Source organism: Myotis lucifugus, unplaced genomic scaffold (assembly GCF_000147115.1).
Source record: "Myotis lucifugus unplaced genomic scaffold, Myoluc2.0 scaffold_100, whole genome shotgun sequence".
NCBI classification, from domain to species: Eukaryota; Metazoa; Chordata; class Mammalia; order Chiroptera; family Vespertilionidae; genus Myotis; species Myotis lucifugus.
Genome location: NW_005871148.1, coordinates 3,990,401 through 4,013,658, shown reverse-complemented (window position 1 = coordinate 4,013,658; position 23,258 = coordinate 3,990,401). Strand labels below are relative to the sequence as shown.

The 23,258-nt window shown below is 37.8% G+C and overlaps 1 protein-coding gene and 1 pseudogene across 1 annotated transcript in view; one reads left to right on the top strand and one right to left on the bottom strand.

Moving 5' to 3' along the window:
- Nucleotides 1–23,258, bottom strand: part of SMURF2 (SMAD specific E3 ubiquitin protein ligase 2) — a 73,447-nt gene that overhangs the window by 46,772 nt on the left and 3,417 nt on the right. The window contains exons 2-3 of the mRNA XM_023756982.1: nucleotides 21,936–22,000; nucleotides 16,510–16,559 (exon numbers count right to left, since the gene is read on the bottom strand). Coding sequence (XP_023612750.1) covers nucleotides 16,510–16,559; nucleotides 21,936–22,000 — 115 coding nt within the window. The remainder of the gene's footprint in view (nucleotides 1–16,509; nucleotides 16,560–21,935; nucleotides 22,001–23,258) is intronic.
- Nucleotides 16,658–17,415, top strand: LOC106697734 (annotated as a pseudogene).

The following is a 23,258-nucleotide window of genomic DNA, read 5'->3' as shown; positions in this document are numbered from 1 at the left end:
AGATAGAAACATCAATGCTGAGAGGAAATCATTGATTGGCTGCCTCCTGCAGGTTGGACCGAGCCCACAACCTAGGCATGTGCCCTTGACCGGAATCGAACCTGGGACCCTTCAGTCCGCAGGCTGATGCTCTATCCACCGAGCCAAACCGGCTAGGGCGAGAGTTAATGTATTAATAGGACAAATCTAATTTGTCACCATAATAAATTCTCAACTAAGGAGGTACTGTATATATCAGAATCTCCTGGGCAGTGGTTCTCAACCTTCCTAATGCCGCGACCCTTTAATACAGTTCCTCATGTTGTGGTGACCCCCAACCATAACATTATTTTCGTTGCTACTTCATAACTGTAATTTTGCTACTGTTATGAATCGTAATGTAAATATCTGATATGCAGGATGTATTTAGGCAACCCCTGTGAAAGGGTCGTTCGACCCCCAAAGGGGTCGCGACCCACAGGTTGAGAACCGCTGCTCCTGGGGAATGTATGCACCATATTATAATGTAACTTTATATTTGTAACAATTTATATTTACATTAGTATAAATTTGTATTTGTAAATTTAACATCTTTTGTAATAGATACTATCAAAAGTTCAAACAAGATTGGAAATCATGGAGCTAGGGAGGGGTAGCAGTGTGGAAGAACTTTCATTTTAGTTTTCTAAATGATGATTACAGGAGAAAGGTAAAAATAATTTTGAGAAATGCCAGACTAAGCTACTAGAAGGGACTAGGCAGGAGAGAAAACCTGTAAGGTAGATGGGGCCGGAGCAAAGGCTAGAGAGTATAGACTTTCTCCTAAATAGTTACCAATACTTGAATAATTTTAATGTTTAGTAAGCTCTGTACTGAAGTAACATATATAGAAAGGTGCAAAAATCTTAAGTATATAATTCAATAAATTTTCACTAATTTTTGTACTAAAACAAAACATTAAACTGGACTCTAGATATTTATGTAGCAGTCATGTGTCAATTTGATTAATGCTAACTACAAATGTGGCATTACACCAGCACAACGCCATTACTCCAGAATCCATTAGGGACCATGTCTCACATGGCCTATAGATTTGCACTAGATTAATCTTACTAGACTACTTTGATCATGTACCTTTCTCAAATCCCTTCAAAGCATTTCTCATTCTTAAGTTTACACTCCTAAAACCTATCCTGTTCTAGCTATTCTAATCACCCCTTCTACAGATAGATGGTTTGAAATAGGTGGAGGAGATTATCAAAATAAACTAAGGTTGGCCTCATTGGTATACTGGTAGCTCCTATTTCACACAGATGCTGATGTGACCATCTTGAGATGCTTAATGAGAAGGGAGCACTGCCTATCAGTGGTTCTCAACCTTTCTAATGCCGCGACCCTTTAATACGTAGTTCTTCATGTTGTGGTGACCCCCAACCATAAAATTATTTTCATTGCTTCTTCATAACTGTAATTTTGCTACTGTTATGAATCTTAATGTAAATATCTGATATGCTATATGTGTTTTCCGATGGTCACGACCCACAGGTTGAGAACCGCTGGCATTCATTCTTTCATTCAACAATTCCTGAGCACCCACTTTGAGCCAAGTGCTATGATAGATTCTGCAGATACAAAGATAAATAAGATGTAGTCCTTTCCCTCAGAGCCTGTAAGTCAAGTATAATTCAAATATGCTATAAATGCCTTTGTTGTTGTTGTTTTCTCAAGAAATGTTCTCAAATTTTGCAAAGATCCCCTTTTAGTAACTTTTATTTGAGGCAGTAACTGGAGGAAATCATTTGCAGAAGTGCAGATGTAATAAATATTACCATTTCACTTAAGTCAATAATTCTTTTCTGGATGAAAAGGAGTTACTACATGCAAAACACTATGTAATAATATCAGAGTATAAATCCCAGCTGTAGAAATAGAATGCTATTGCTGTTCTTACTGAGTTGTACTCATAATGAATGGCTGTCTATGCTTCATCTGAATAAAACTCCCAACTGCTCAGTGTCTTCTTGCCAAAAATTCCCCTTCCTCCTCCAGATTGGAGTTGCATTCCAATTACACTGCTGATTGGAATGAGACTGCTTGAGAGAAAGGAAAAAGAAACACTCAGACATCCCGTCTTCCTTCGCTGTACAAAAACAGATTTTATAATACTGTTCTTGCAACTCAAAAGTTGTACAGACTATTTTTGAACAGAGTAGAATTCTCTGGGTTTTCTTTGAACTTATATTATCATTGTAAAATAAAACTGAAGTTCAGGATAACATTCCTATGCAAATTCCAACAAGATGGGCTAGTGTTTTAAAAATGTCTACTAATATGCACCCTTCCTGATTGCTGGCACATAACAGCAATTTAGATTTTTCTGCTCCAAGAAACAACCTCTACCTCAACTCTTAAATGTGAAGTGAAAATGAAATAAGTTCTACAGAAAACTTACACACAGTATAATTTTTATAGGTATGTGTTTTAGTAGTTATTGTTGCTTGAAACAGGAGCACTGCACAAAGAGCCACATTCAAGAGCATTATTATAAAACTAGAGGCCCCATGCACGAAAATTCGTGCAAGAGTAGGCCCTCCCCCAGCTGCCGACACCAGCTTCCCTCCAGCACCCAGGACCTGGGCTTCCCTCCTCCAGCCACTGGCAAGCACCCAAGACCCGGGCTGCTTCCCTCCTCCGGCCACCCACAGGCAGGCACCCAGGACCCGGGCTGGCTTCCCTCAGGCTGCCCACAGGCACCCGGGACCCGGGCTGGCTTCCCTCCAGCCCGGCTTTGTCAGGAATGATGTCCGGAAGATGCCTGGTCTAATTAGCATATTACCCCTTTTTTAAAAATATATTTTATTGATTTTTTACAGAGAGGAAGGGAGAGAGATAGAGAGTTAGAAACATCGATGAGAGAGAAACATCGATCAGCTGCCTCCTGCACATCTCCTACTGGGAATGTGCCCGCAACCCAAGTACATGCCCTTGACCGGAATCGAACCTGGGACCTTTCAGTCCACAGGCCGACGCTCTATCCACTGAGCCAAACCGGTTTCGGCTACCCTTTTATTATTATAGATGTTGCAATGAGCAAAAATATCAGATACAACCCTATTTGCCCAATAATAATCAAATGGATAAGGATAACAAGCAGCATCTTGAAATATTACAGAGCCATTAAAATTATGTAAATATGTTTACTGACAAAATATTTTCTTAACATGCTATTAAGAATAAAAGTCTAACCCTGGCCGGTGTGGTTTGGTGGTTGAGCATTGACCCATGAACCAGGAGGTTTGATTCCTGGTCAGGGCACATGCACAGGTTGGGGGCTGGATCCCCAGTAGGGGGCATGCAGAAGGCAGCACATCAATGATTCTCTCTCATCATTGATGTTTCTATTCCTCTCTCCCTCTCCCTTCCTCTCTCTGAAATCAATAAAAGCATTTTTAAAAAGGTTAAAAGTCCATTTACAAATAGTACATTTAATACAATGTAATTTTAGTAGGGAATATAAAAAGATTGTATAACATTTACTGAATATTTACTATGTGCAAGTATATATCAACCACTCTGTGAAGTCAATAGTATTACCTACATTTTATTTATTTATGTTTGTATCACCTACATTTTAGAAATAAAGAAACTAAAGTTCAGGCATAAAAGACTTGCCAAAGATTACACTAAGTTCTAGAGTTTAGATTCCAAGTCAAATTAATTTAATTACAGAACCCAAACTCTTAACCATCATATATAAAATGAAACCGTCCCTAAGGTCAGCTCTTCCTTTTCAAAGCAACTTAAAGCAATTATTGGTGATACAGTTTCACAAAATGGTTAATAAAAACCTAGATTGCAGAAGAGCCTTCTCTAAAACATGAGAGTTTTCTCCCACCTTCATGTAATCTTCCCTCCTTAATTCCAAATGCAGAAAAGAAACTGCAAACTGTTATTCTGGGAAGCATTGTTCTCAGTCTGTTGAGATCTTGCTTCCAGATATATCCTCTGTTTGGCTCAAATAAACTCTAATAAATTATTTTTAAAAAACACATAAGAATTTTCCTCTTTCAATAGATATAATAGTTTACCCTCTATAAGCATATTAGACCTACTTTTAGCTAAATATCTTGCTGCAATGCCATCTAACCAAGGAATTTTAGGCAATTCATGCTGCAAAACAAACTGGACCTCTAAGTTTAACTTACTGTACTTAGTATCTGGCAGGTAATTTAATTAGTGTATAAGATGATGTATTAAAAGACATAGGTTCTACCACAATGAGGTAAATATTCTTACTAAAACAACAAGCAATATCAGCATTTAAATATTTCACCAAAGGAAAAACTGGTTCTCAAATTAACCAATTAAAAATGACCTTTCTAGCCTTAGCCAGTTTGGCTCAGTGGATAGAGGGTGGGCCTGTGGACTGAAGGGTCTCGGGGTTTGATTCAGGTCAAGGGCACATAACTCGGTTGCAGGCTCCATCCCCAGCCCTGGCCAGGCCTCATGCAGGAGGCAACCAATTGATGTGTCTCTCTCACATTCTAGTTTCTCTCTGTGTCTCCCCCTTCCTTCTACTCTCTCTAAAAATCAATGGAAAAATATCCTCAGGTGAGGATTAATAAACAAAACAAAAAAAATAATAAATGGACAAGATTTTGAGCGTCAGTGGTTAGAATAATAGCACTTGAGGTGAGGGGAATATTTTGAATAAAGGCAAAGGCAGAAAAGTCCTGGGCTTATTAGTGGGAACAAAGAGGTTCAGATTTTCACTCTAGAGGTTAATGAGAGAGATGGCTGGGATCACTGATAGCCTTTTGTGCGAGGAATCTATAGAAAAAGAGGATGGAGGCCTGGATTCAGAATGCTCCTTTTACTAGGTGACAGGTTAGGGCAAGCCACAACTCTCAGCTGTAATTTCCTTTTCTGTGGATATTAAACATAACTCACAAACTTTTAAGGATCAAGCAAGAAACTGTGTGTGGAGGTCTTTTGGCACATTATAAAATAGATATATTATTTAAATGTGAATACTGGAAATGGAAATAGGCAGAGAGATATGTGATACTTGATGTAATCTGGCAAATGCTTTAGATGTGGGGTGGTCAGGGAGAGGGAGAGATAAGGAAGACATTTGCTTTCTGGATAATGGGAAGCATGTGGTGCAGTTCACAGAACCAGAGAAGTCAAAAGAAAGAAGAGCTGGTTCACTAGGGAAGCTGATTAATTCAACTTTGAATAAATATAATTTGAAGTGCTGGTGAGATTTCAAAGTGGGTGTGTGGTAGTCGATTTGAAATGTGGGCTCTGAGCTTGAGAGAGGAGTGAGGCTAGACATACAGAGTTTTGTGTTTTTTTGAGACATACAGATTTAGACGTACTTATTCATGTTTACTGAAAGCTTACTAGATGCATAAACTTTGTTATTGATTGAATGTTTGTGTTCCCGAATTTCATATGTTGAAGCCCCAATCCTCAATGTGATGACATTTGAGGGTGGGGCTTTGGGGAGGTAATTAGGTCCAAAGGGTGGAGTTCTTATATTTGGATTTGTGCCCTTATAAGAAGAGACTTAAGAGAGGTCACCATTTTCTTGGCCACGTGAGGATATAGCAAGAAGGCGGCTGTCTACAGAATAGGAAGAGGGCCTTCACCAGGCATTGAATCTGCTGGCACCTTGATCTTGGTCTTCTGAGCCTCCAGAACTGTGGGAGATAAATGTTAAGCCACCTCTGTGTTATGGCAGCCCAAACGAAAACAGGCTTCTCACCAGGTTGTGAGAAGATCCCTTTCTTGCTCTTTAAGATTCTTGCAACCTGGTGGATTAATTTTATTTTAAATTTTAGAATAGAGGAATAATAATAGCTGATATTTATTGAGCACTTGTTGTATATCAGGTAATATTCCAAGTATTTTATATTTCAATTTATTTAATCTTTAAATCAGCACTATTAGGTATCTGTCTCATAGTATCTTCATTTTTACAGATAAGATATCTGAGGTAAAGAGCTATTAAGTAGTTGTTCAGGGTCACAAGTTAATAAGTGACAGTAAAACCCAGGCATCTGACTCTAAGTGTTTAACTTTATATAGTCTTATAGCTTAACACTAAACTATGCTGTCTTTTATGAGTGTCTATAGAAAAAGGAGGCAAAGGAGAAAAACTTAGGAATGGCCAGAAAGTGATGCAATTTCCCCCCTACATATAGAATAGTGTTGTGGCTTCACTGCAACTATATACTTGAATCATATAATAAGGTTTCTTTCTCTTGGTGTTCCCACGAAGAAAGTAAATTATTGTGTGGCTAAATTTAGATATACTGTATCAAATCTCTTGAGCAGTCATCCTATATAATAAAAGCCTAATATGCAAATTGTCCCCTCAGGTAGTCGTTTGACCAGGAGACCGAGTTCAACCACTTGCTATGACGTGTGCTGACCACTAGGGGGCGGGGCGGACCATGGTGGGCATCAGTGACGCAGTGCTGGCAGTGGGCGGCAGTGGAGGTGCTGCCGGCCCCCGATAGGGCCCTGATGAGAGCGGGACTGTGGTGGGATGGTAGAGCAGGTGAGCAGGAAGCACCAGGCCAAGGTGGGTGCAACCGAGGGTCTGATCGCCCTGCCAATCGTCCCAGAGACTGCGGCGGGGGGCGAGGCCACTGCCCGGCTCCCAGGTACTGAGGGAGATGGGGTGGGGGGAGTGGCCCCGATCGATTGCCCCGCAGACTGGATGGTGGAGCAGGTGAGGGGGCGGCGCCAGGCCAAGGCCGGGTGCCAGGCGGGATTGCGGGGCTGCGAGGTTGGGGGCACGAGCTGGGGCCCGATCTCTATAGGCCACCCCGAGGGACCCCACCCGTGAACGAATTCGTGCATCGGGTCTCTAGTCATCAATAAGGAAGTGGGTCTGTTTGAATGAAGGTGACCAGTAAAGAGAAGGTGGTGAGTGGCTGAGTCTCCAATAGCACTAGCCAGGATAGTGTTCAGTCTACAATTAGCATAGGAGATTCTTTAGTCATAGTGAATGAAAGTACTTTTACGTGTTTTCATCCTCAAGTTGGAGAAATGAAGTTACAGAAATACAAGATATATAGCTGAAATGCTCTCAGATAGTGCAGTAATAGCTTCCACAGTGTGCCTGCTATATGCCAGGCACCTAGACTACTTGCTTTGCATTTATTTCGTGCTGAATGTCTTGCTTGGCTTTAGCTGAACCTTATTTCTTAACGTGAATTTACACCAGAACGTGATTATTATGTTCCTAAGAGAAGCTTTCTTTTAAAGCTACCTCTGATCTCTATAAGGTAACCATTTACAGTTGTGGCTGGCTAGAATAAACTATATCTGCATTTATTATATCAAAGTAGAGCATTGTTTTTGTGTTGAGAAAGTTAATAAACTTGCACTTAACTTTAATAAAGCTTTTTTGTATATCCTAATCTTGTTTCAGTTTTATTCAGTTAAAAACTACACTTGCTGGGAAACTTTTTGACTAAAATCTTTATACATTTGATATAAGTGAACCATTTTTGTTGTTGTTTAAAATATATATTCAAAAAAAACTTAACTTCATAATTTTTAAAAATATGTTTTTATTAATTTCAGATAGAGGAAGAGAGGGGGAGAGAGAGATATAAAAACATCAATGATGAGAGAGAATCATTGATCGGCTGCCTCCTGCACCACCCCACCCCCCTTTCTAAGGATTGAGCCTGCAACCTGGGTATGTGCCCTGACTGGGAATCGAACCAGCAACCTCTTGGTTCATGGGTCAACATTCAACCACTGAGCCTGACTATAACTTCATAATTTTGAAGTATTTCCTGTGTTAATAGGGAATTACTAAATTTAATAAATTTTTTCTTTTAGAATAATTTTAGATTTACAGAAAAGTTACAAAGATAGTACAGTGTTTTCATATACGCACACCCATTTATCCTATTAATATTTTACACTTGTCACACTTTAATGAACTAATATTGATACCTATTAACTGAAGTTCATATTTTATTCAAATGTCCTGAGTTGTCACATCTTTTATCTGTTTAAAGATCCCAATGAGGACACCATATTACATTTAGTCATCATGTCTCCTTAGACTCCCCTTGGCTATGACAGTTTCTCAGATTTTTTTATTGTTTCTCAGACTAGTTATTAATGACCTTGACAGTTTTTAAGAACAATGGTGGTTTTGTAGAATGCCCCTCAATTAAATTTGTCTGATTTTTCATGGTTATTCTGGGTTCATAGGTTAGAGGAAAAACCACAAAAGGTAACAGTACCGTTTTCACAATATCCTATCAAGGGTATATACTATCAACATGACTTACCACTGTTGATATTAACTTTGACCTGACTCAAGTTGTGTTTTTAAGGTCTCTCCACTGTAAAGTTATCCTTTTATCCTCCTTTCCATACTATACACTCTTTGGATGGAAGTCACCATGTGCAGCCCACATTAAGAACCAGGGAGTTATTCTCCCCCTCAACAATGGAATGGCTACATAAATTATTTGGAATTCTGCATGGGAAATTTGTTTACCCTCTTCCATTTATCTACTTTTTTTCAATCACTTATTTGTATCAGTATAGATTCATAAATATTTATTTTATACTTTGGGTTATAATCCAATTCTACTTTATTTTATTGCTCAAATTATTTTAACTTCGGTATTGGGAGCTGTTACAGTTGGTTCCTGTGTTCCTTTGACATACCCACATCACTAGGGAGAAAGAAGCACACTTCCATACTTTCTGACTCTAGAAAAAGCTATCGGCTTATCTCGTATGTTCCCTGGCCCAGCCCAGGAAACAGTCATTTCTCCAAGAGGGCCTAGGAATTACCAAATTTAAACATTCATAAAGACCCACATTTTTCAAACAGTTAAGCCAATTAACCCTTCAGTTCCTAAGGTCTTCCTCAACTACAACATTAAACTCCATGAGGTCAAGAACTTAATTTTTATCTCCATTGCATTCCCAGAGCCTAAAACACCATGCACAGAGTACACAATTCAGTAACTACTATAGATACCAAAGTCTCAGACATTCTGAAGCTCTATAGCAGGGCTCAGGATTGAGTCACAACATAACTTGCCATTCCAATGGAATCTGCCTAGATTTATCATACTTAGACTCCTGTTCTAACATCGCTATGTCTAATTCACTGCATTGTTTTACAGTAAACAAAAGGCTTCCTTTTTCCACTGCTCCTCCCTCTTATTCCACTGCAAGCCAAACGTGTGTTAAGTATTCCCCAGGAAAATTTCCAGTGCAAAGGACTAATGCATCACATTTCCTAGATTTTTTTCTATAATGGCATATTGCCATATACATCATTCTGCCCAAGCTCTATTCAAATGATCATTTTAACTTGCTATGTGTAGTTTAAATGAAAGGCACAATGCCAAATTCTTATCAACATTGGCAGAAGAAAAATCACTGACAATGAAAGTGCCAGAAATTCACTGATACCTGTTTATACATAATGCCCCCTCAAACACCCAGTTAGTATGCATGTAAAATAAAGCACCTGAAACCTATCAATATCTTTTTATAAATCTGTAAATATGTAGAAAGAAAAAAGCATAAGCTAAACATATACTGTCTTATGTGTATAGGGTTTGATTACAATTTGAAGGCATGTTTCCACACTCTATCCAATTACATGCAATAATAAGCCAAGATTATAATAAGATGGTTCTATTAAACTTTGTATCTACAATTTAATTAAAATATTCACTAAATAATTTGTGACAGCTTATTTTTTAGAGATAGTTTCTGTAAGGAAAAAGAAAGCTACTCACTACTGACCAAAAGGAAGACACATTTGTATAGTGTGACCTTTACTCTGGCTAACTTACTAGGTTAAGGCTTGTTCTGTAGATAGCACTGTCAAGTTAAATGCTTTACAGAGGCATATATTTAGAGATTCCAAAGGAAAAATGAGCACAAAACAAAATTATAGCAGCCCTAGAAGCCCTTGTTTTCTTGTGCATACTGGCCTTTCCCAACCCAATGTTGCATCCAATACCTGTACTCTGGACTAAAGATCTTATGACAGAATATATGGTGCTGACCCTACTAAGACTTCAAATTGATCCTTACAAAGTCCTGCTTGGTTGCTCCAATATTCATTTAAACCTTAAATGATTATCAGGAATAAATCTCACATTGAGTCTTTATTAGAAGAAAGGCTTATTGTAATAAGTCTTTTGTAATACTTCCCTATTGCTCCTTTAGAAAATTAATGGAAAAGACTACAGACTCATTCAAGTTCTCAGGGCAATCAAAAGAATTGTGATGCTTAGAATTCCTGTAGCTCTTAACTAAACCCCTCCTGATCCTCCATTCCTTCCATAAGAAATCGAACAGCAGTGTTCACACCAGAAGCCTACTGCATATCTTGCTAAGACATACCCTCCCTGCTTGCATTTGGTGGCACTTTTCCACTCACTCTATGGATCCCACATGCTATGCAATTCTTATTACTTCTAAGCAACATTCAATAATTTGTCAACTGAAATCCTTTTTTATTAAATCCTTTTCTGTTCACTTTGCATATCACTCTTCAACTCTTTATTCAAAACTTAATTTTGCAACAGTACTCCCTCTTTAGATGAACGGGAACTACATGATTATTTAGCAATAACTCAAAAATTAATATGCCCAGCTCTAATCCTAAAACTACCTCCTATTGTCACCTCTGATTTAATATTGTCTGTGGAATGACTTATCTTTAAAATAACCAAAAATAAATAAATAAATAAGGGCATTTCCTGTGCAGGATACACTGTTACCATTAAACATGCAGCCACTGAAGCAGGTTCACTGCTTAATGAAACTTGGGGAGTCCCTACCTTCCTGTCAAATGATCAAGAAGTTTGTTTCACTGGAGGAGTTAATTAACCACAAACTGGGTAATATCCTCTCTTAACACAGAAATTCCACTGTTCATATCATCCTCAAAGTTTCAGAAACCTTTCATGTTTCCCAGCCTGAAGTTTTGCCACTTGCACTAATGGCCATGTAGTTGTTCCCTCAGAGCTCACACAGACTTTCTACCTATGAAATCATTATAATGTGCCCAATGCAAACGGGATCAATTCCACTAAAAACTTATTCTGTACTCTACATGAAAATCTAACTAAGTAATGTCAGAGACTAACCTGATTTACTCAGTCTTATACTGAACAAGTGTAAGTTATACCTTTCTTCTCTAGAAAGGATCTCACCTAAAGGGATCATTTTGAGGTCCTCCTGTCAACAGCTAGAACAGTCAAGCTTCAAAGTGCTGACACATAGGTTTATGTGTCACAGTAAAAACAAGCTACCGATCCAGACCACCAGATTTCCATGCCCCTGAGTGATCTTATACTGAGTCTAATTAAAAGGACTCGGAAGCAGATGACTCCAAGAAACACACAACTTGCCCCAAAACTGCAGCTCAAGTTCATAACTACATATACTGACAGATGCTGCACAAGATTTTGGAACACAACAGAATTATATGTTCTTTTTTTAACCATCTGTACGCCATAAGCATCTATAGACGCAAGCAGCGGACCTTTTTTAATTAAATTCAAAATATCGTGGCAGTTAACTGATTAAAAAGGACTGCTATAATATTTTTCTGGTGATTTAATTTAAATATAAAGTGATGTTGTTTTCTCTTAGTTTAGTGGAAATGAGCTTAACTATGTTTAATTCCTGATACACTTCAAACATGTTTTCAGATTAGCCTATGCCTTGGCAGCTACCTACACACCATAATCGCAAGACAGGTACATATATATATACTCAAAACATATACACAGACCACTTCTGGCCGATACACTCCTTGTCTGACCAACAAATCCATATGTCACCAGCCTATCAAAAACACTCAGGGACTTTGCTTTCCTAATATAAACCAGAGAATCTCAAGGTCTTCTAGCTACTCTCTTTCTCCTTCCCAAAAAGTTTTCCCCAGCCTACCTAGACTCTGCTAGATCCGGTTCCTTGCTTGGCAATGCTCATTTTTTGTTCTCTAATAGCCTTTGTTTTTCTCTTTAGTAACTGTTTCTAGGGTTCCCCACTATTAAATTCTTATTCATCTTTCCCTCTCTCCTTCGTTTAATAGCATCACTAATACACATAGTCATCAAGGAAGCCTAGAAATTTACCTATCATCCATATACTTTCCATAGCAAATTTTCTAAAACAGAACTCAGACTACATCACTTACTTGCTTAAAATCTTTCAATGGCTTGCCAAAACACCTTAGCACACACAGTACTTTATAACTTGGTCCAGCCTAATCTTCCTACACACTCACAAACACCCTTCATCCACTATACACTTTCAATACAGAACGCCTTCTTCACTAACCTCCAACTTACATACCTGGTTAAATCCTACTAAGCCTTAAAAATTGAGCAAAACCATCACTTCCCAGCAAAAAGTGATCCTTAACACCTACTCAGACCTCTACCAACCTGGCCAAGTTCACTTTTCCTTTCTTAGTCTCTTCACAGTACTTTTATCTCTATCATATTAAAATACCACACTGTAAGCTACCTTAAAATCAAAGATAATATCTTCTTAAACCTCTTCTGCTACCATAGTGCCTGACCCTTAACAAGTACTCAATAAATAATTCTTTACTGAATGATGCTCTCAGTATGCTAGACTGTCTCTGTTTCTCTTACCCCCAACCAGTTTTATTGAGACATTATTGACATATAACATTGTGTAAGTTTAAGGTGTACAACATGATGATTTAATATACATATATATTGCAAAATAATTACCACAGAAAGCTTAGTTAACTGAGGTCCATTTCTCAAGAGGGAATAAAACCTTTGGTAAGTAGATGCTCAGTATCTTCTAGACATCATCTTTTATATAAACTGTCCTTTCAGTCCCACAAAAATTATATGAGGAATATATAATTTTACTGATGAGGAAACTAAGACTCAGATTCTCAAAACTACCAAGTAGAATAGGAAGATATAAATTCAAATTTTTCTCAGTTCAAGATCCATACTCTTCCCATTATGTTTTGCTGTTTATTTACAGGTAGAATCTAGAGAGAAAATAGCTCCCTTCATGTACTGTTTTATCCCCACCCAAAACATCATTATAAATTGTAAAGGGTATTTAAGAACACATAAGGCAAATTAGAGCAATTATCACTGCACTGGAATTAAAAGGAAAACCAGACCAAGGTAAACCACGAGTTTCTAAAGAGATGAAGTTTCTAAAGGAATCAACTGATGTCCTGGGAAAGAATCTTAGAGGCTGAGACTAACGTCCCAGGGCAGAATCTTGAATACAACTCTTTAGTAACACTGCAGTAAAAAGGCTAGAGTGAACGACAGGTAAGCGAAATTTAAGAAAAGAGGCTAAGCCTGGCAGGTATAGCTCAGCGACTAAGCATCGACCCAGAACTAAGAGGCCGCTGATTCAATCCCCTGTGGGTGGCATGCAAGAGGCAGCTGATCGATAATGTTTCTCTCTCTAAAAAAAAAAAAAATCAATAAAAACATTTTTTTAAATAGGAAAAGAGGCTAAGATGAACAGCATGTTAGTAGAATTTTAAAAACATAGCAAAAGGAAACAGAAGCAAACAGAAAAACAGAACTAAGAGAACAGAGGCCAGGAAAAGCAATCTTGATAACAAACAGGTAAACTAACCAGAACCAAAGTAGGTCTATTCAGAAACCTCCTACTGAAAGAGCCTAGAACACTCACCAAAAAGGCTGCCTTGACACAAGAATTTTGGCCTAAAGTCTATAGGAAATTAATTTGATGAACTGACTGCAAGAAAAATACTTATCCAGAAACCTAGACTACTGGTAGAGAAAATAAAGGGTTAGGCCTGGAAGATGTAGAGACAACTTATTAAGACAATAACGCTTAAGTGTTAGTTAGGTTTAGGAGAATGACCTGAGAAATCACAAAAGGTACCTGGAAAGAGCTATTTAATATTTGAAACAAGGGTCAACCTGAGAGACATGAAACTAGTAGTTTGAACCCAGAAATGCTCTCGTAATATGAAGATTAACTGTTTACCTGATCTCGGTGAAAAGGGTGGTTTTACAAAAAGGGATAATGAATGACAAGGAAAGACCAGCCACTTGAGGTGACTGGAAAGAATCATCATCTGCTTTTACCCTTAGGTAGTGAAATATAAACTTAATGCAGATTAACTGAACAGCAAAAATCTTAGAAGCTTTTGCTGGTTTGTCTGTTTATTTTATAAACTTCCAAAGTCTTCATACCTGCATCAAGTAGAAAACCACTTCACTTGAGAGATTATCAGTCAACTGGGAATTTCTAAAATATACAATCCCAATCAAATTAAATGTCACAAAAGATGTTACTCTGCAAGTGAGCAGAGAGTTAATCTGCCCAAACACAATAAATGAGTTCCTGCCACCACACCCAAACTGGTGCAACAGGTTGGTATAAGCAGTAAGACAGAACTATCTCTTAATACTGTTCCACCTAAAAATTTCTACAGGCTCTAAGACAATCATCAGGGGAGAGAAAACAAATGATGGTCCATCCTCAGTTGAAACAAACTGAGCCAAATTGACTTTTTTTAAACTGTCCTTAGAAAACTATAAAAGCACCCAGAGTTTGCTTCTCATTAGCTGAACTGATAGATAAGAATAAGTTGCTTTACAAGCTCCTTGAAAGATCCAGGTAAGAATTTTACTTGGATGATTGGGGAAAATTTTAAACACCCCCTGAAGCCCTACTTTCAACAGCACTTAACTAGCTCTAGGATGACCTTAAAAAGCAACTACTAGTCAAATGAAGTACATGGTGAGGTCAAGAAAGGTAAGACAGAAAAGTCTCCACACATTTTATCAATTAGGGAACTAGTATCCTCACCAAAAGCAGCTTTATAAGAGTACTGAACAAACACTGAATTAGCACTTAAATGAAAGGTGGGAAATGTGGATAGAAATGAGAGTAGACTACTCTTTTCTAAAAGTCAAACTTGAAAAGAATAAATACAAAAGCCCTGGCCAGTGTGGCTCAATTGGTTGAGTGTCATCCCATGTGCTGAGAGGACACTGGTTCAATTCCAGGTCAGAGCACATGCCCAAGTTTCGGGCTCAGTCCTGAGAGGGGGCCTGCAGTAGACAGAACCAATCAATGTTCCTCTCTCACTGATATCTCTCTCTCTCTCTCTCTCTCTCTCTCTCTCTCTCTCTCTCTCTCTCTCGACTCTCTTCTCTTTCCGTTCTCCTCTCTCTCCTCTCTCCCCCCCCAAAAAAATCAATAAAAAACATATTTTTAAAAAAGAATGCAGGAGTTAAAGAAAATGGCCTGAAGGACTTTTTAAAGCACATGTGAATATTTAAATTCTGAAAGAAATAGAAAAATGTACTTGATAGGGCAAAGTTCCAGATCCCAGAAGGAAAATTAATTTCCTTGCTGTGGAACACACCGTGACAGGTGTTCTTTGAAAACCCACTCAAGTTCCTATGACCTACTCTTTCATGACACCAAATGCACCTAACCAATGCCCTCACAAGATCCTAAATTCTACTTCTGAACTCATTTCACACCCTATTTATTGAGTGTAAAAAGTATTTACACAATAATAACTAATATTCATTGAGCATTAACTACTTCCCAAGTACTTTATATGATTAGCTCATTAAGTTCTCTGGATTAATAATATTTTTCCCATTCTACAAAAGAAAAATAAAGTTTGGAGAACAGCCACCCAGTGAGGTTGCGCTTTACTGTGACTATCTGTTAACCACCCATCATTCTAGTTTTCCTCCAAGCCTCTCTTTTTTAAAAAGGGGGGATAGGCAACACTTTCAATCTCCGCAAGCTTTGACTTGATTAAGTTTTGGCACATTAATCACAAATGTCTCCATTAGCTTAGAAGTCTAAAGGTACAATGGTCAAAGTATCCTGTGTAATCCACACCACATGGTTAATAACTCACCACACCCCAACATACTCCAACAATCAGTCTTCCCAGGGAATATTTGCCAGTTAAACAAAATGAATCTCCAACTGACTTAACATTCAGTCAGCTGTCAAAAGAGACATGGGCAGAGAAAAAACAAACTTCTCTTAATCCAAAACACTCACTCAGCCTATCTGACCTAAAACCTGGTTCTAAGGAAGTTACAAACGCTTCTGTCTCCCTTTTCTTTTCTTTTTTTAGCTGGAGGGAAAACTGACACAAAAAGGAACTGCTTAGGGGGAAAAACTGTTCAAAAGCCTCCAGACCTCTCTGTCAAGAAATCTTAAACAATTTAGGAGACAGTGTAACACAGAGCTTAGAAATGAGAGAAAAACACATCTGTTTTCAAATTCTAGCTCCTCCCACCTACTAGCTTTGAGCCCTTGGACAAATTACTTAACCTCTCTAAGATCAGTGTTTGCTGGTAATATTTGTACCCACCTATTTCATAGGATTACTTTGAGAATTAAATGAAATGGTTTAGGTAAAGAATTTAATAGTCGGCAAATAGAGGTGCTTGATATCTACTATTATAATAAAAGGAAGAATACCTAACGACAGATTCCTCTGTATCCCGAGTATTGGGAGTTGATCAGGATTCCTTAAATTGGAGCAAAGGGACAAGAACTTCAAAGTGTATAAAACAGAAATAGAGGCAAGAAACTCCCTTCCCATTGACTCCTCCACACCCACCCAAGTATGATTCCATCCCAGGTGAAATGTTTGTATTAGCTGGGTAAAAATAATAACTTTATTATTATTAACATATAAATTATAATAAATTTATTGTTAATAATAATAAAGATAGTAAAATAGTCATTTCCATAAATCCCTTAGTATTTATTTACAGTCCTCTGGTGAGTATCAATAATAGCAACAATATATATATATGTGTGTATACACACACACACACACACACACACACACACACACAGACACGGACTTCAGCTCTTCCTTGGCGCTGCCTATGGAGGTGGCAGCCATCTCCTACTTGGCACCATAGCTGCCCTCAGACCCCTCGTGAAACCCAAGATTGTCAAAAAGAGGACCAAGAAGTTCATCCGGCACGTCAGACTGATATGTCAAAATTAAACAGAACTGGCAGAAACCCAGAGGCACTGACAATAGAGTGCATAGAAGATTCAAGGGCCAGATCTTGATGGCCAACAATGGTTATGGGAGCAACAAGAAAACAAAGCACATGCTGCCCAGTGGCTTTCAGAAGTTTCTGGTCCATAACGTCAAGGAGCTTGAAGTGCTGCTGAAGTGCGATAAATCTTACTGTGCTGAGATTGCTCACAACGTCTCCTCAAAGAACCACAAAGCCACTGTGGAAAAGCAGCCTAGCTGGCCATCAGAGTCACTAATCCCAATGCCAGGCTGCGCAGCGAAGAAAATGAATAGACAGATTGTGTACACATTGTATTTGTGTTAATAAAATCATAAAATTCTGCCAAAAAAATAAAAATAAATAAATAAATAAATAAAAACATGGACTTCACAGAAGTAGAAATGGCAAATAAAAATATAAAAATATGATTTCCACACTAAGAATCAAAAAAATTAAATATCTTTTTTTAAAAATCCTCACCAGAGGATATGCTTATTTATTTTAGAGAGAGAGGAAGGGAAGGAGGGGGGCAGGGCGAAGAGAGGGAGAAAAACATCAATTGGTTGCCTCTCTCATGCAACTTGGATATATGCCCTGACCAGGAATTAAACCCTAAACCCTTCAGTGCATGGGATGACCCTCCAGCCAGCTGAACCACCTGGCCAGGGCTCATGATAACATTTTTAACCAACCAAATTGGCAAATATTTTTCAAAATCTGTTAAAAATGAGCTTTTTAAAAGTATATTATGTATACATTATAGAAGAATTCTGAAAGTATACATCAGACATATTTCCTGCCCTTAAGAATTTTATAGTCTAGTAGAGAAGCCATGACTAAAAATCATAAACCTGCCATAGCTGGTTTGACTCAGTGGACAGTGTTGGCTTGCGGACTAAAGGGTCCCAAGTTTGATTCCAGTCAAGGGCACATGCTCGGGTTGCAGGCTCAATTCCCCAGTAAGGGGCATGCAGAAGGCAGCCAATCAATGATTCTCTCTCATCATTGATGTTTTTATCTCTCTCTCTCTCTCTCCCTCTCCCTTCCTCACTGAAATCAATAAAAATATATTTGAAATAAAAAGAATAAAAAACATAAAACTACCATCAATTTAGTGCACAAAAGGTAGTCCAAAATAGAAAAGTTCAATTAACAGAATATTTATCAACCACAAGTACATAAAAGCATTGTGCATGGGAAATAAACACCATAACTATCTATCTATCTATCTATCTATATATATATATATATATATATATATATATATATATATATATATATATATATAAAGCTAATATGCTAAGTGTCCGTCCAGGTAATGACGTCACATAGCAACACCCAGCTTCCTCTCCCTAGCGACAACTAGCCTCCTTGCAGTTTCTTCAGCACAGGAACACGACTTGCTTTATAGCCAGGTACAAACATTCCACACTTTAACCAAATGTCTGTGAAGCGTTTTCCCGTGCCTCATCTCATTTGACCCTCACAGAAGTCCTGGAGTAGGTAGATAGGAGACTTGGTGGAATCCTATTTTCTTTTCATTAGCCAAAAAACGGAGATTTAGAAAGCTTAGAAACTTGACCCAACTGAAAAGAAGTAAGAAATGGTGGACCTTGAAAATGACTTCAGGTTTTCTCATTGCGCAGAATATAGTCAAACGCTGCCGCAGTTAAATATTTTACCCTTTGTTCTCCCTGCATGATCTACAATAATAATCTGCTTCATGTTGATATTTACTGCTGTGTTGCTGACAATTACGTGAAAGAGAAGTTGGGGTGCTTCACTGGGCTGGAAAAAGTTTAGCTAAATCAGAAAGCAGGTCTAACTAAGCAAGTTTATTCTATATGTATAAAAGGCTAAGTTAACTCTCACATGCATGATACATATAAAGCTCTCACTGGCGCCAATCATACGTGTGTGTTTCCATCTGTCATTGTCGATCGTGAATTTGGTTGACACTTCTATTATAGAGAAAGGGCGAACAGCGATATTAAAATATTTCTTCTAATTAATTTCCTTTCAATGTGCACGAATTCATGCACTGGGCCACTAATGTTACATAATCTAGCAAGGCTGTTAAGACAAGCAACAATAGAAAGCAGTAAGTGACAAGTGCCTTAAGTATAAGCAAAGAGTTCTGAGATTTCAGAGCAAAGAACTCAAATTAGCTTCCAAATTATTTGAAGAAGCTCTACAAGGAGGCACAATGTTAACTGAACTCTTAGGATAGGCATAATTTTTAACCAGTAGAGATGAGTCTAGAGAAAGGATGACCCAGGAGAAAGAAATAGACTAGAAACATGAGAGGGTAAAAGGAAAATTCCAAGTTCGCTAGAATCCAGGTTAAATAAAGGGGGAAAGGTAAGGCTTTAAAGGTAGACTGGATTAATTTTTGGAATGCCCTGAATGGCTAAGAAGTCTGGATCTTATCCTATCAACAACAGGGAGAGATACTAAAGGTTTCTGAGAAGGAGAAATATATGATCAAAATGAAGCTCTAAGTAAGATTAATCTAATACTGGTGTCCAGAATGGGCTGCAGGACAAAGGGCTTAAAGCTGAGAAATCATTTATTAACTACGGCAGCAATCTCAGTCTGATGTAAGAAGGACTGAATGATGGTACTGGAATGATTAAGAATGGAAAAGGAAGGGATACGTTAAGAGAGTTTTCAAAGGAGAAAAAGTAGGATTTGACCATTAGGGCTGAGAGGAATGGGAAATTAATTACAAATTTTCCCCTTGTTTGGAAATGTTTAACTCCTGACTACCTACTGGATAAAATCCAGGCTCCTTAGCCTATCATTCAAGTCACTGTACAATCTGACCAGGTGTTCCTTTTTTCCACCCCCCACCCCCACCCCCGCCTACTCCATATACATAACTTGCTATTTTATAGCTTGTGCTTTTTTTGCTCATGCATCTCTCTACACCTGGAGATTAGAACAGCTTGAGTCAATGAGGTGGGCTTAGACCAGTGGAATTACTTGGACTGTGAGTGAGACAGAAGAGGTTCCTAAAAGAAAAAGGATAAGTTACCAACAGAAGGGGCAAAACCACAAGCATCCTCTACTTTAGCAGTTAGCAATTTACAAAGTAGGTGAAACTGGTAACATTACATCTGGGGGAGGACGTTGAGAAACTAGGCACACATAGAAATTAATCTTTTCACTGTACAGTCTCTGTACAGGCTAAATTTGCCATGTATATAAACATTTTAGCTTATTCTATTTCTTTAACTTTTTAAAATCGTGCACGAAAGACATAGAAACTGGGTAACAACTTTTTTAAGTCACCTCAAATCAATCACAATATCAAGAACATAGTTCAAGCCAAAAAAACATTACCCCAAGATAATTCTGATCCTTCCCTCGCTCACTGTATAGCAAAGTTGAGAGAGAGAGGAAGGAAGGAAGGAAGGAAGGAAGGAAGGAAGGAAGGAAGGAAGGAAGGAAACTTTTAAATAGAGAGGGAGGAAAAAAAGAAATTTCTTGACTGCATATCAATATAAATCTATTTTTAAACTCAGAGGGGAAAAGTACCATAATTTCCCCATTCAAGAACATTTCTGGGCCAAAAACTATTAAACAAAGAAAATGTTTAAATATAATCCAAAATGTAAGGTAATCTTGGGGTAATGGTTTACTTTACTTTTCTAGTACTTAACAGTAATTTTCAAAATTTCTAAAATGTATCTGCACCATGTATTCAATCCAATTTCCTACATTACTTAAGGCCTCAATGCTAACATGCATTCAAACTGACATTCAAACTGCAAGAGTGGGAGATCATGGAACAGCCTTGAAGACATTACTAACTAGGGCAAAAAAGGAGATTTACATTTTAGAAAAAATTTCAACACAGCAGATAAAACAACCCAAGTTGTCCTTAAATACTCATTCTTGAACAATTCTATAATATATTTATAAAATGTGTGTGTGAGAAAGATGTGTACTTTAATACTTTAGGAATTTTTCTTCACAGTTCTTTTCCTTCACAAACAGAAACCTGTAAAAATTTTGTTCTCCATAATGCTAAGGACTATTTGAAATGTCTATTTTAGGCTGTCACTTTTTTAACTTTAAGGTGTTTTAACATAGTACTATAATATTCAAAAGAAATTCATTGGTTCTTAGATTCATCTTATTTATTATACAATGTTCAAGAAATTTAAAAGTGATCACGCAACAAAAACTATACTAATTCAGAACCCTGAAGACAGCATGATATAACAGGGAATGTACATCAAAATGGGAGTCAGAACATCACTGTTGAGTAAGCCCCTGAACCTTTCTAAGCTTGTGTGATCTGAAATTGAACCCTATGCCACGGGGGGGGGAAAAAACAAAAACCTGTCCGCATATACAAATTTACATACAACCCAGGGGATTCATAAATTCTACACAGTCCCAGGAGCCAATCCACAGATTTTTGAAAGGTCTACATATCCCAGGTTAAGGTAACCACTTGGTTCTCAGCCAGCTCTAAAACTTGAGCATTTCTATGAGTATTTTAGCAATATATCCATAAAGTAATTGGCAAAGCAGATAAAAAGAAAAAAAAGCTGATAATGAAAGTAATCAACTTTTAATAAAAGACTTTTAAACTCAACAATTTTAAAATTTACCATTTCACTCACCCACAAAATTGTCAAAAACTAAAAAGTTGATAATGTTCATGGCTGGCAATACATGAGTTTGGCTTTTGGTCATCCTTAACAAGAGCCCCAATGCAGACCGTCTCCCAAGAAAACATATACAAAATGTTGCATAGAATTTCAGTCTCTTGCCCTAAACTTTAGATTCATTGTCCGGGGACTTCCCTTCGCCTCTCTCTGCCTTTTCCTTTGTGTACAGGGATACAATTACCTGTGTGTTCCTCTTTGACAGTGTGCTCCCTCTCTTTGGGAGATACTATATCCTTCAGTAGCTTCCTAAAAAGGAACAAGTGGAAATAACGTTTTGAGATCTGAATGCCTTTATTCTGCCTTCACACTTGACTGATCAAATGGTTGGGTTCTAGGCCAGAAATCATCTTCCCTCAGAATTCTGAAGGCATTGTTCCACTCTCTTACTCCTATTGAGAATTTAGGGCCATTTCTAATTGTTCATATGAAGTTTAAAGACTGAGTGGTCAGACTCTCGATCCCCACCTGTCAACTGATAAATTTCACTGTAGGGTGTTTGGCGAGGTGATCTAGCTAAGGAGACTTTACATATCAGTATTTGTAAGTGTTTTCTTTTTTAAAAAACATATTTTATTGATTTTTTACAGAGAGGAAGGGAGAGGGATAGAGAGTTAGAAACATCAATGAGATGCCTCCTGCACACTCCCCACTGGGGATGTGCCCGCAACCAAGGTACATGCCCTTGACCAGAATCCAACCTGGGACCCTTCAGTCTGTAGGCTGACGCTCTATCTACTGAGCCAAACCGGTTAGGGCAATAAGTGTTTTCTGTTAATTGTCTAATTTTTTCCATAAAGGATAAAAGACACAATTGGCTGCTAGTGTTCTTGAAGCTGAGCAGTGAAAGTGCTGAAAGTTTCACTATTTAAGACGTTGCCAGTCCCCTCATTTTCAGGTGAGCCCTTACCCTCCTACCTTCTACAGTGCCAGATATCCTGGGTCTAAAACCAGTTTGGTTAACTTCCTCCACAAAATAAGTCTAATTTTTTGTGAGGGTTGAGGAAGAACAGTCACCAGGCTGCCTGGTATGAGGTATGTACAGAAGTTTTCAGCTTCATATACCACCTGCACCCAATTAGCCAATTTTTTTTTTAAATGAAGCTGCTCTGTGGAGAATGGATTATAGAGGGCTAAAGAAAAACAACGCAGACCCAATGGGGAAGCACTACAATTATTTTATTCTTAAGCCTGAATTATAATAGTTTTTAATTATAAAAATAATTACAGAGAATTATTTATTTGAATAAAATTATTTCATTTGAATAAAAATGTATGCCTTCTTTCTTTTTACCAGTCTGCTTCTGTTTCCATTGAGTATCTTTATTATTTACCAAAATAATTTATGGATTTTTATACTTTAATAATAAACTATCATAACTTTTCTAAAAGATGTTAAAACTTTTTGCCATTAAAGTGCTCTGTAAAAAAAATTCCTAGAAACTTCAAAGACAGAACATAACAACTAAATTATAAAATCTGGGAAATGGTATCTATTAGATTAGGA